The sequence below is a fragment of the Macrobrachium rosenbergii genome, chromosome 48 (assembly GCF_040412425.1).
Source record: "Macrobrachium rosenbergii isolate ZJJX-2024 chromosome 48, ASM4041242v1, whole genome shotgun sequence".
NCBI lineage: Eukaryota > Metazoa > Arthropoda > Malacostraca > Decapoda > Palaemonidae > Macrobrachium > Macrobrachium rosenbergii.
Window position 1 is genome coordinate 62,480,254 of NC_089788.1, and position 14,383 is coordinate 62,494,636.

At 34.8% G+C, this 14,383-nt stretch overlaps 1 protein-coding gene across 2 annotated transcripts in view; it reads right to left on the minus strand.

The window, feature by feature from the left end:
- The window catches only part of LOC136831463 (uncharacterized), a 177,057-nt gene that overhangs the window by 39,764 nt on the left and 122,910 nt on the right, over window positions 1-14,383 (minus strand). Inside the window, exons 14-18 of one of the 2 annotated variants that reach the window (XM_067091954.1) lie at window positions 11,783-11,969; window positions 6,667-6,765; window positions 5,084-5,227; window positions 4,729-4,977; window positions 2,676-2,789 (exon numbers count right to left, since the gene is read on the minus strand). In XM_067091954.1, coding sequence (XP_066948055.1) covers window positions 2,676-2,789; window positions 4,729-4,977; window positions 5,084-5,227; window positions 6,667-6,765; window positions 11,783-11,969 — 793 coding nt within the window. Of the gene's footprint in view, window positions 1-2,675; window positions 2,790-4,728; window positions 4,978-5,083; window positions 5,228-6,666; window positions 6,766-11,782; window positions 11,970-14,383 lie in introns of those variants that run through there. The other variant, XR_010850893.1, reaches the window with a different exon arrangement.

Genomic DNA, 14,383 nt, shown 5'->3' on the forward strand with positions numbered 1-14,383 from the left:
CACCGACAGATATCCATTTGCAAAAGACAAATACTGTAATACAGTTGTACAATATAAAGAATAATAATTTTAATAAAACTGTTGTTTTGCATACTGTATTAAATTATACATCATACATTATGGTCATATTACTATCGTATTATAATTTATGAACACAGCAATCAGGTGCCATTTGCATTCTGGTACTGTTTACATTCTTAAAATCATCAGGTGATTACATTTTACCATCATCATTACAGCCATTAGTTGCTAAATGAAATCCATTTCGGAGATTTGTTTTTCTTAAATTATCAAAGCTTGGTTTAAAAATGGAACTTACTTATTTATAAATGAAGTAAAAGTGTGATTTCGCCTGTATCAGATATTGCTTTTGACTCTTCCAAAATGCTTTGTGGCCTGCACATTATTCATTTCTTCAGCCACAGCTACAACCGTAAATTTAATGGCATGCTTTCATAACACTTTCCTCTCCATTGCGCAGAGGATAAGGATTTACTTTTATTTAAGGAAGTCACCACTGAAAATCAGCACATTTTTAACTAGTCAACAACTATAACACAACCCTTAACAAACGTTTGTTAGTTACAGTGACTGACACAGGCAAATGGCTGTTTCTCAATTCGACTGTTTATGTCAGCTTCCTTGTAGCAGTAAGTGGTCATTAATTATAAGAAATAGAAAGAATTCATAGACAAGTCTCAATTATTATTATTATTATTATTATTAAAGTAGTTTAACCAGACCACTGAGCTGACTTTCAGCTCTCATAGGGCTGGCCCGAAGGATTTGATTAAAATACTAGGTCCAGGCCTAAAGTCAAGCGCTAGGACCCAATAGATCATCCGATACAAAGATGAATGAATTAAAATGAAATTAAAAACTGCACATAAGCACATCCTCTCATACAATAAATACATTTACTCAGACTTCCTTACATACATACTAAAATGGTATATTAAAATTCAGAATATAAATTAAACAAAATTTTTAAAATTTTTCTTTTTGTAAAATTCAAATGTTAAAAGGGTTTTCATGCTTTTATTATTTACTTATTTTTATATTTTATTAATTAAATTACAGTTCTTCAAGAACATCAAAACTGGAACGATTGAAAATGTGAAAGATTCTGACAAAATTTCTTTCACTGATCTATTTCCAAAAGTAGACGTTCGTTGTCGGTCATACTTTGGACATTCACATAACACATGTCTGACCGTTATTATTACTCTGCATTCTGAGCACTCGGGAGCCGGGCCATGTGGGCTGCTCATTAAGTGCCCATGTGTCAGACGAGTATGGCCTAATCTGAGGCGTGTTAAAATTACTTGTGCGTGTCTCTCTCTCTGATATTATGAACTCCATTTTTTAACATTAGGTTTTATTTCTTTCAGTTTATTACTTTCTGGTTCTTCATCCCATATATATTGCCATTTATTTATGATACCCATTTTTATGTGAGTTGCATAATCAGTAACAGGGATATTCACATTTGATCTTGTCATGTGAGTTGCTGCTTTAGCTGCTTTGTCTGCATCTTCATTTCCTTTGATCCCTACATACGCAGGGATCCAACATATTTCTACATTTTTTCCATTATTATATAATTTATGGAGATATAATTTAATTTGTTGTACTATATTATTATTTGATTTGTAACTTTGAATAGCTTCTATAGCGCTTCTTGAATCACTGAAAATCACCAAATTATTGAATGATGATTCTTTAATTATTTTTATACTCATGCAATTCCATACAATTCTGCTGTAAATACAGAAGCATTATTAGGAAGAGAGAACTGATAAGTTTTGTCTTGGGACACTGCAGCATATCCTACTCTGTGTTCTGATTTAGATCCATCTGTATATATTGCGTAATGTGGACCTTTTCGGTTTATATGCTCTAGGTTGGTAAGCATGATTTAATGTATGAAGACTCAACTTTTACTTCTAGGACTACAGTATTCATTAATTACAAGCCAAATCATCATATATAATATTCATTGTCAGTGGTATCTACCAAAACTGAGACAGGTATAGAAAGCCTAGCCTAGTGCAATCAACTGAAAATACACCTCGCAACTTACACAATGTACAGTATGTGATGAAATCGTGTTTTTGGACAAAATTTTACTGATTGCATTTTGAGTTTCACACAATGTTTTCATCGGAAATAAACTGTGCTAGTGTATTTATGGAGCAAGCTTCAATTCCAAATTCCGAAAAAATCCAAAAGTTGAAACGTGGGCTACCCTCACAACCGCTCAAGAACTAGTGGCAGCTAATTTAAGTAAAGTCCTAGATCATGGGAGTTGCCAGACCACAGCATGCCAGATTTAAGAGGTCAGATAGTAACAAAACATATGCACCAAGTGTTTGGGAAAGGTGATAAAGTACTGTAAAACACTCATATATTTATATTACTAACAATATTACTAACATACAAGTGCACACATTTTTACTTAGTTTTAAGGATACATGCCTTTTTTTCTTTATCTTGAAGCTTTTTAAAACAGTCCATGACTGATAGTAACAAGACTGAATTGTATGTCCCTGGTAAATTTTGCAAAACAAAAGTAATCTCCATCACAGAGCAATAAAATTATGTAAAGAACATGCAGCACCTGCATTCATTACCTAGCTAACAATTTATAAGCCAGCTATATAATGTTAACAAACCTTTGCCATTGCTGGGCATCCATCTCTACGAACAGTCTCAATGCCTTTAGCATCAAACTCTGGAGTCTCCTGGGTTGGGCTCTCGTACATATATCCTACGTAACGTTTCTTGGTCTGTTATAGGGAAAAAACAGAATAATGAAAGTCCTTTCAATATGCAGGAAACAAAAACAAAGCAAAAATGGACTGTTCTCAATACCTTTACAGGGATGTAAATTGAATGATTTAAAAAAAAATAAACTGTTTCCAATATGGTCTTACTGATTCATGTATTTTCACTGGCATTCACATAACAGATGCCTTTCTCATGATCGTTTGATGGATTTACTTTCTTTTTAGTCAATGATGTTATTTAAGTATCCTTGCCATGGAATAAAAAAAAATGTCAGGAAGGAATTTTTTAATACTTGATATACATCTTCTCAAGATGAATTAACTGTGTGTTGATGAAATGACATTATTATGGATAAATGTGCTAAACACCAAGTTACAAATTATAATATTTAAAACCCAACCAGAACTGGATCATATGTGCTTATTTGAAATACAAACCATTTGCTGTACTGGAACTTATTACTTTCATATATTGAAAGGCAAACCAACAAGATTTACAAATATTGAAGACACTTGTAATACAAGTAAGAACGTACAACAACTTCAATATTCTTGTTTGATGGTGTCATCCCAGTCAGTGCTTCACTCCTTCAATCACATTTCTGAATAACTAAGACAACAGTTCATGTGTTTGTGTGAAAGAGTAGAGGTTTTATAAAGAAAATTTTGTTTCATACAATATCAATGACTTTTCAGCACTGCAGTCCCTTCTCCCCATTCAACAAGTGGATGCAGATATACATCCACCTGAAAGTACAGCCAAATGACTGGAGGAATTTGGAAAAGTCTGGTATACCCTACCTCCAAGGAGAGCCATTGCAGTATCTCCAAGGATCACATGATATTTTATAAAAATCTAGGATGGTGTGACCTTTTGTGATTCCAAAGTAAGAAGTTCTATTTAGGTAACAGTTGGCTAGTAAAGAATGTTATGGCTAAATATTTTTCCATACCAGACACTATAACAATTTTAAAATATTCTTAATATACATACCTATGTTTGAGAAATTTCATAAACTACATAACTATGTTTGAGAAATTTGATAAGACTGATACTTCTAAACAAAATTTACTGATACTTCTAAGCAAAATTTATGTCTAAACCTTCTAAAACCAAGCCTACATAAATCAAAACGGTTACACAAAATACATTATGCTTTTTACTGATCAAATAGTATTACAATCAAGTATGTACTTATGAAGTATGATTGCTACGATCAGACATCTTCTATTCAAAAACTGAGATTTAAATATTTAAGATTAGTCAGTTTTTTCAGCACTGCTCATTCTGTAAATAAATACACCAAACAATCTGAAATTTTAATACTGTGTATTTAATATAATGTGCTTAGCTTTAAGAGAACTGATCTCAAAGCACTAAGTTAATGGAAAATTTTTTCCTACTACAAATCAGGCATTTTCAACTCTTGCATTTAAACATTTCAAAAACTATTAGATTAGATTGTTTTCATTAAATTTAGGCTAAAAAGTCAAGCACTGGGGAAACTTCAGCCATTCAGCACTGAAGAAAGTGGAAAGAGGGAATGGCTGGATTCAAGTAAATCAGCTTTGGTATGTGTGTGAGCACATCATCAAATTTTGTTTAGGTGTACAGGCAGCCCCAGTTAACATCAGGGGTTCTGTTCCTGGCCGAGTGCTGCTATCCAAAAATCGCCATTAAGTACGGTAATAAATGGAGTTTACATCATAAGCGCCAATAAACCGCTTGCTGATGGCGATAAACCACTTGCAGATGCCAAAAATTGCTTGTCGCCGAAAATCGGGTTAACAACATTGTTAGCCAAGCCCCATAAAACCTAAATGCCAATAACTGGTGGCTGCCTATAATTATGTAACCATATTTTGTTTGAAAGAGGAAGAGAAAGAGTGTGGGGATAAAGAAGCCAAGCAAAAATTTCCACATACACAAATACTGTACCTGTAAAATGCAAGGTAAGTAAACTTTTTCAAATTTAAGTTTCACTGGTTTAGGAAACATCTGAGTTACTTCCTCAGCAATCTCATTTCCAATTTTAAAGGCTTGATCCTTCGACCGTCCAGGTAAGTGTACGAAGAGTGAATCTGTATCTCCATACACCACCTCTGCTTTCCAAGTTGGGTGCTTATTCACATGTTGAATACAACGTTCTAAAGTCTCTCTTCCTTTGCTTACAACACTGTCACCAATCTGTAAAGAAGTTAACACTGTATTTTGTTATACATAAATATTTGTTTATTATGGTCACTATAAAATTATCCATAACTACCCAAACCATAGTAATCCAGAGCAGTACCTCAGAACAAGGCATTCGACCAGAGTAGTTTGCACTGGTGTACCCATATGTGACATTGGCGATAAGTTTCAGACCAAGCTGTCGTGAATGTAGCACACGCTGAAGAGATGAATCGTCTTTGTACTCCTTCATCATTCGCTTCACCTAGAACAGAGACATCTCAATAAAAACTCATGTCAGTGCTGGAACTTAAGAATGTTAAACATTTATTTCTGTTCCATGGACTGCATCTTCATTATTGGCTACAAGAAAAACAATAACTGTATACTTGAATATTAGCAATCATCATACACTTAGAAACTGCACTGAAATATTAAAGTGGTTAATAATTAGATTCTTATAATTTTTTATAAAACCACAGTACTGTAGTCACCTTCAAAATAAATCCAAATAACCTTTGAAAAATATTTATAGCCTTATATATAAAAGTGGCTATATAAACAAATGACAACAACACACAGCTTGTATAACACAAAAGGAGAAGCTTTTGAGTGAAGAGTCTAGAGCCAATAATTTGTTACTGAAGTTAAAAACATATTTTAAAAACAAATTAAAACTGTTCAATACAAAATCAGTACTTGACATAATCTAGCAATGAGTCATATGCATTCTTGATACTTGTATAAAAAGAAAAAATTATGATCAGGTGTCTCCGGTAGGTTGGTGTGTGTGCACACATTCCTTTCAAGCCTGCGTAAATAACTGAATCACTCTTTATATGGTCTGATATTGCTGTAACAGAGTAGAGCATTTAGTTTAATGGGAGGCACTGATGTTGAATTTCACCAACTTCTAAATGGCCAGTCCTTTGGCAGTTATATATTTCATTCAGTGGTTGAGTTTAACTAACTATAATAATAATAAAAAACTAACCTCTCAAAATTATTCTAATTCACAACGCTCAGTGAGATGACAAGAGTATGGCTTTAAGCAATGTGCCATGTATAAGATGTACATAATTCATTTATGCTTGATAGGAAATCTTTGATATGAATATTTTTATATGCAAAATTTTATTAATTTACATCTTCATTATCACTTTTCCTTTGCAAAGAAGAAACATCAGAGACCCACATCCCATTGGCAAAGAACCTAAGATTGCTCTGACAATCTAGTCATTTTTGATGTGATAAAATATTCCTATATGAACAGTTTCACTCATATATATACCATGCATGTCACTAAAAAATGAAATTTGAATCTTAAGATAATCCATACACCAGGGTTCATCATATGCAAGATAATCCATACACCAGGGTTCTATCTCAGCCTACATAAAGTCAAAACTGAAAACTGTCCTCCATACAAAATGTTACATTTGTATTGCCAGAACAACACAAAATTTAACTTCCTTATTTGAAGACACCTCTGTTCAAAAGTTTAATCACCCAGTGATATGCAAAATTCTATCTCACCATATATATACAGTCCAAACTGAAAATTGTCCTCCAAAATAATATCAAAACAATATTTTAACGTTCAAGTCACTAACCAAACCTGTGCTTCACATTCAAGAGGGCTGACTACAAGGGTGGAAACTGAAAAACAACTAAGCTGAATAGCTATGAGGAAAGGCAGCTTACCATAATCCTTGTATTTAGTATTTCTTCAAGCATCTGTGGTAAAACTCCTCGTCTTACTTTATGGGGTACAAAAGCCACTCCACAAGGAGAGACATTGATCTGGAAGTAAAAATTGAACAATTTATCTAAAATACACTCATACAGTCACCTACATAAACCCCTTATACCCTATGTGAATTATTCTAAGTCCAGACCCAGTAACAATAAGCAACAACAATCTCATATGAAATGTTTCACTTACAAAAACCTTGACGCTTCACTGAGACTAGACCTAAACAGGAAGACTACTCTCTCCTTTCCTCTCAATAATTATACATGCAATTAAATTTCAAATGATCATCATTACTTTCTAAAAATTTCATATAATGTATATTAATTTTCAGTCTATAATAAATTATGAATAGATGTTAAATATAAATGAGAAGGAGTTGAAACATTAAACAAAATTATGCTATACATTAAAAGATGAAATTTGAGAGAGAAAAGGAGTATAATGACATGATAAAACACCAAGTTGTTAATGATTGTATGTTAGTTTTATAAGTTAGTCATTATTTTATTTTCTGCATTGATGAAGTGTATGGGTATTGCAGAATGTATAAAAAGAAAGCACATGTTTAATGTTATAAGATGTTTTTATAGCATAGCATTCCTTATGTTTAAAGAGTATGTTATTGTTGTGACGTCATAGGAAGTGACGTCACAGGACGAAAATGGCGGGAGGGAGAAAAATGTAAACAAACAAGGAGCGGGGAGTGTTGAAAGCATGGTGGAAAGAGGTAGAGAGAGCTCTCTGAAGGTTAGGTCGATAATGGTTGGGTTGTAAGTCTGTTTGTGGTTTTGTTGTCGTAAGCTGGATTGCATAGAGTAAAAAGAACAACGTGAACAGGCGAGTGGATCACATAATTGAATGATTTAAGGATAGGTTAGGCTAGAAAAATTTTCAAGTGGTAGCAGAGCATGGTTCGTTAAAAATGGACGGATCTGATGGTAAACTTTGGGAGATGAAATGGAGGAGAGACTGTCCGAGATTTAGCGGGGCACAGAGCGATTATAAAGGATGGAGAGGACAAGTCGAAGATTGGCTTGTGGTGTGTGGAGAAGAAGTGAAATATCCGGGGATAGAGATAAGGATGAGCTTAAAAGGGAAAGCTTTAGAAGTAACAGAAGGAATAGATAGAGATGAACTTAAGGATAGCGAGGGTTCAAAGATAATCCTGTCCAAACTAGATGAAGTGTATCTAAAAGATACGTTAATGGAAAATTACAGTAAAATGAAAAACTATTTTAAAATAGAAAGAGAATCTAGTGAAAAAATGAGAGATTTTATAATTAGATATGAAAAGGCAGAGTCAGAGTGTAGTAGGGCACTAGGGAAAAGCATGCTTGAAGGGGAAGCAAAAGGTTTTCATGTACTAGAACAATCGAATCTCACAGAAGATCAAAAACAAATGGTATTAGCAGCTTGTGGTCGAGAAAAGTTGGAATATAAAACAGTGTCACAAATAATGAAAAGAATATTTGAGGGATTAGGGAATAGAGAGGAGGGGGAATGGTTAGGATCAGAAGGTTGTGAGAATTTTGGGAAAGGGTGGAAAAGCCAAAGATATCAGGGAAAGGTGAATCGAGGCAGAGGTGGAAGAAATCCTTTAAACAGAGAAGGGAAAGTAACACTGTGTGCTATATGCAAATCGGAATGGCATTGGGCCAGAGATTGTCCTCAGAATTTTCAGAATAAGAAGAAATCAGAAACTGGACAAGAAGAAGAAAAAGTTTATATAGGAAAAGTTAGCAAAATAGAAGAAGAATCTTGGGAAGAGGTTGATGCAATTTTAGACACAGGATGTAAGTCAACAGTTTGTGGGGAATTGTGACTAGCACACATTGTTGTGGGTTTGAATCAGGAAGAATTGAGGAGAATGAATGATACTAAGAAAGAGTCTAATAAAGTATTTAATTTTGGTGAGTCATCATACAAGTCGAAAGGAGTAATGGAAATACCGGTGATATTGAAAAACAAAAAGTTTTATTTGAAGACAGAAATTTTGCAGGGTGATGTACCATGGTTAATAGGTAAGAAAACCATGAGTAAAATGGGGATGACCATAAATTTAAAAGAGAATTGTGTTAAAATAGAAGTATTAGGGGAAATGAAGGTAAAGTTACGAGAAGACAGACAGGGCCATTTAAGAATACCAATTTTGAGGAGGAAGGTAGAAGAAGAATTATTATTGGAGGGGTGGAAGGGAAAGAGCCTAAGGGAAATTAAAGGTACAATGATGAAGTTACATCTACAATTTGGCCACGGAAGTGGAGACAAAATATGGAAGCTAACAGAAGAAGCACAGTGGAGTGACGGTTTGGGAGAGAAGGAAAAAGAGGAAATAAAAAAGTTACTAACTGACTTAATCGCAAGTTGTGAAGTATGTAAAAGATATAAAAGAAATCCAGCTAAACCAGTAGTGGGAGACGAGGTATTCTATAAGAGAGAAAATGAAAATGAATGGAGAGGACCTGCTCAGGTAGTGGGAGTATCAGGTAAAACAGTAGTGGTTAAACATGGGGATTCTCTAAGAGAAGTAGCGAGAATACATGTTACTAGGATTCAAAGACTATCACCAGAAAAGGAGAAGATACTTAAAGTAGACAAAACACACACTGTGAAAGATGAATCCCTTGCATCAAAGGAAGGGAATATAGATGAGCAGGAAGGAAAGATGATAATTGGCTGGAGAAGGAATGCTGATGTAGAAGAGACTATAGAAAGAGATTTGGCAGAGGAAACACTGGAAGATGAAGGGGAAGTGAGGTAACAGAAGAAAGTGAGTTAATAGAAGAGATACCCAAATTCAGAAAGGGAAATAGAGTTAGAGCTATAAACAAAAATACAGGACAAGTAGAAGAGTGGACGATATTGAGCCTTGCAGGGAAAAGATCAAGCAAATCTTGGGCTGATTCATACAATGTAGAAGACTCACAGTCAGGTGACAAGGGATGGGTTGACTTAAGAGATTATAGTCATGTAGAAAAAATTGAAGATGAAGAAGAGGTTTTGCTAGGATTCGAAAATAGAAATGTAATTGAAGCTAAAGAAAAAGAACTACAAAGTTGGAGAGAAAACAAGGTATATGAGGAGGTAAATGACATTGGACAAAAAGCTATATCTACAAGATGGATAGTAACTGAAAAGGTAAAAGGTGGGGAAAGGATATGTAAAGCAAGATTGGTAGCTAGAGGTTTTGAAGAAGAAATGGCTGAATGGGAAAAAGATGCTCCTACATGCAATGCCGAAATTTTAAAATTTTGTTTGACAGTAATAAAACTGAAAGATTGGAATTGTTATACGTTAGATGTAAAAACTGCATATCTACAGGGTGATGAAATACAACGAGAGGTATATTTAAAACCACCTAGTGAAGATGGTTGGAGTGGATTATGGAAATTGAAGAAAACTGTTTATGGGCTCAAGGATGCAGCAAAGGCATGGTATTGTAAGGTGGTAAAACTGGTGGAGGAGCTTAAAGGTGAGAGGAGTAGATTAAAACCTAATATATTCTTTTGGAAAAAGACAATAAATTGAATGGTATTTTATGTACACATGTAGATGATTTTTGCTATGGAGGAACTGAAGGATTTTTAAAGGAAACAATTGGGAAATTGAAAGGAAATTACAAGTAGGAGAACAAGAAAGTAAAAGTTTTAAGTATATAGGAGTAATAGTAGAGCATAAGGAAAATGGAATTTGTCTTAATCAGTGGCAGTATATAAATTCTATAAGAGAACCAGAAGCCAGAAGATTTACAGGTAACAGAGTATTAGGACAAAAGGAGTTAACAGAATATAGATCAGTGGTAGGACAGTTGAATTGGGTATCGCTACATACTGTGCCAGAAATATCATATGATGTTAGTGAATTAAGTAAAGCTTTTAAAGAAGGAACGACTCAAGATATGAGAAAGCTGATTAAGATAGTGAGAAAAACTAAGTGCATAATGGGAGAAGTGATAATATGTGAGTTAGAAGAAGAAAAGATTTATTGGGAAGCCTATGCAGATGCTTCATTCGGGAATATTGAAGATGGTCATACTCAATTAGGTTATGTGATATCATTGACAGATGGTAAAAGGAGAAGCCCTATATGGTGGAAATCCAGAAAATCTAGAAGAGTAGCAAAGTCCACCATTGAAGCAGAAGCTCTGAGTGTTGGGGAGGCCATAGAAGGATTGATATATTTCAAACATTTGTGGGAAGAGATAGTAGGAGGGAGAAAATTAGAAGCACTGGTGAAAACTGATAGCAAAACCCTAATGACTGCAATAAAATCAAGTACCGGAGTAAGTAGTAAGAGATTAAAAATTGATATTGCAGCAATAAGAGAAACAATAGAATCTGGAGAAATAAGTGAGGTGAGATGGATAAAAGGAAAGCATCAGATAGCTGATGTATTGACCAAAGCTGGAGTTTCTGGGGAAAGCATTAGGAATTATGTAGAGGGTAAAGAATTGGAGAATAATGGAGATTAGAGGGGATTAGGATAAGAAAAGGCTGGAGGGGAGGGAGAAGGAGATAAGTGTGATTGTATGTTAGTTTTATAAGTTAGTCATTATTTTATTTTCTGCATTGATGAAGTGTATGGGTATTGCAGAATGTATAAAAAGAAAGCACATGTTTAATTTTATAAGATGTTTTTATAGCATAGCATTCCTTATGTTTAAAGAGTATGTTATTGTTGTGACGTCATAGGAAGTGACGTCACAGGACGAAAAAATGGCGGGAGGGAGAAAAATGTAAACAAACAAGGAGCGGGAGTGTTGAAAGCATGGTGGAAAGAGGTAGAGAGAGCTCTCTGAAGGTTAGGTCGATAATGGTTGGGTTGTAAGTCTGTTTGTGGTTTTTGTTGTCGTAAGCTGGATTGCATAGAGTAAAAAGAACAACGTGAACAGGTGAGTGGATCACATAATTGAATGATTTAAGGATAGGTTTGGCTAGAAAATTTTTCAGTTAATGCTCACAATTTATAGACCAGCTGATACACACAAGGCTACAAAATCTGGCCAGATGTGTATTAACACCTTAAATGTGCTAAAAGGAGAAAGGCTGGCAATATTGTACCCACCTCATCAGCAAATTTCAAGATATCCTCTGGATAAATTCGTAAATGGGTAGCTCCAAATTCCATGGGTGCAGGTCCATTTATCATATCAATTCGTCCCAAACAAGTGGAATAGCAGTAATTGTAAGCAATCATCATAGATGGGTATAAGGACTGGAAATCTAACACCACCACAGGCTCACTGTAGAATCTGTCCAAGAAATTGAAAGGAAAACAAAATTACTCAACAGAGAAAGAGAGCACCGCAGCATAACCTAGATAATAACAGGGACCTTACTATGAAGAGCCCTCACCTCACCTGTGAAACACCTAGAACACTTCAACATTATTTGCAAAACACCTGGTGCACAATTTTTATAACAAAATTTATCCAGGGATGGTTAAAATTACTTGTTGCTATTATCCACCTTGCAGATGACAAAAGGACCATTCTTGCATAAATATTTTGAAATATGGATGCTCCCAAGGTTACAACAGCCTGCTTTGGGATATTTTAACTTTACTATGATGGAGATAAAACACATTTGGCGAACTTTATCCCAAATTTTTAAATTCAACTTTTTCCCAGGCAAGCTTCAAGTGGTTTAACTCTCTTGTGAAAGCTGGGCATCCAGGCACCTGCAGTGCTCCTCATCTCCCAGTTTGCCATGTGGTCACCAATGTGTACAGCAGATACTATACTGTCGTGTTGTATGGTGCTACTCTTTTTTTTCATACCTCCCAGTATCTACATTGTGTTTTTAAGCACCTATCTTGTCTATGAAAATGCCAATCTGTCTCCAGTTACTAGTGAGAAAAAGAGGACGACAATTACTTGAGGAGAAACTTATCGCCAAGCATAAAAACAGTATGCCCATCATAGCCATCATACAGATGCTTAAAACTTTTACAGCTGAAAATAACTGATTATCTTAAAAGGATAAAAAGCAATTTTGTGACACTATGAAATCCTTAGGATTGATGAAATACTCTCTTATCAAGAGCAAGTTATTATCAAGTAGTTTAATAAGATCACTGCCCTAGCTTGGCCAGAAATATTTTCTTCTTAATGATAAAAATCAGATTTTATTTATTAACTTGCAGCATCTTACGAACCTTATACAGTAATCGTTTAATTGCAAATGATGGACACCCTGACAAGATTTCCTAAACTGATTTCTTTCCAAAACTTACCATTCACTGTCAATTGTATTTTGAACATTCACACAAAAATGTTTAGTAGTTAGCGTTACTCTGAACATAATGTCCATGGATCAAAAAATATTAACCAATTCTATGACAATTCAAAATTACTGATGAAAATGCTACTAAGCCTTTTAGGAACATGGTGATGATCCTACTTATATACAGCAGTTTGCAGCTAGTCATGGGTGGTTACAATGCTTCATAAGGCATCATCATAAAGTGTTTGTCAGCAGAGAACCACTAAGCGCTGATCACGTTTTAGAAAAGACAGCCTAGGCCACAATGTTCATTAGGATTGACTGATTTAATTGTTAAATTACCTGGTGTCACAAAAACAAAAGTCATTGACACTAAAAATATATTAGTAAAATCAACCTTTTTTATAAAAGCTAAAAACTTGTCCCAAATAAAAAATTCATTGGTTATATAAAATAAATTAAAATCATAAAAGCTCTTAAAACAGTAGTTAGCCATGTCCACCATTAAAAATACATTATATTTTGTTAAGGAGTCCAGTTTCTCTCATAAACTTAAAACGAGTGCAGTTGAGAGTTAACTGTCACCATTCTGACCCTCAGAAAGGAAAAATCTTCTCAGGTTGCCAAGACTGGTACACTCTAACAGCAAGTATTGTACAGCCAACAGGACTGTGATGACCCATGGCTGAGGTTGTCTGGAGAATGACTTGGTAATTTCTAGCATTTTCTGGTTACTGCCAACCAGATTTTCCCATAAGACTTGCCATGCCTCCTTAACTTTTACCTGGATCGCTGCAGCATATGATGCAATAACCACTGCCCAACTAACTGCCCTTTAATTATCTACTGTACCTATTTGGGCTGGTACCCAGCAAGAGTGAAGTTAAGTATACCTTAGTTTTACCAGACCACTGAGCTGATTAACAGCTCTCCTAGGGCTGGCCCGAAGGATTAGACTTATTTTACATGGCTAAGAACCAACTCATTGCTTAGCAATGGGACCTACAGCTTATTGTGGAATCCGAACCACGAAGAACTACCCACCAAGAGTTAATTTCTATACAACAATGATTAACCAAAAAATCACTTAAGAGAACTGGAGGCTTGATATGAAGCCTTCCCAGAAATTGCAGTATGTGCAGGGGGCCAACAAAAATTACTATTAAAATTGCATGTAATTCTGCAATAACAATTAATGACACTCAGAATAAAGAATCACTGCACTAAATATCAAGGAAAATTGCCATAAAAGCACCCCTGTGCATCACAACACGTTCTGAAAAGGAAGCTCCTACTTTCCTGCACTCCAAATTTTACAATATTTAATTCTGGTAATCACCATGAAGGAATTGAAGAATTTTTGATTGGTAATATATTACAGTTAAATTATATCAAAATCTCAGTTGCTGGGAATGCAAGGTCTTGACATTTGGGAATGGTG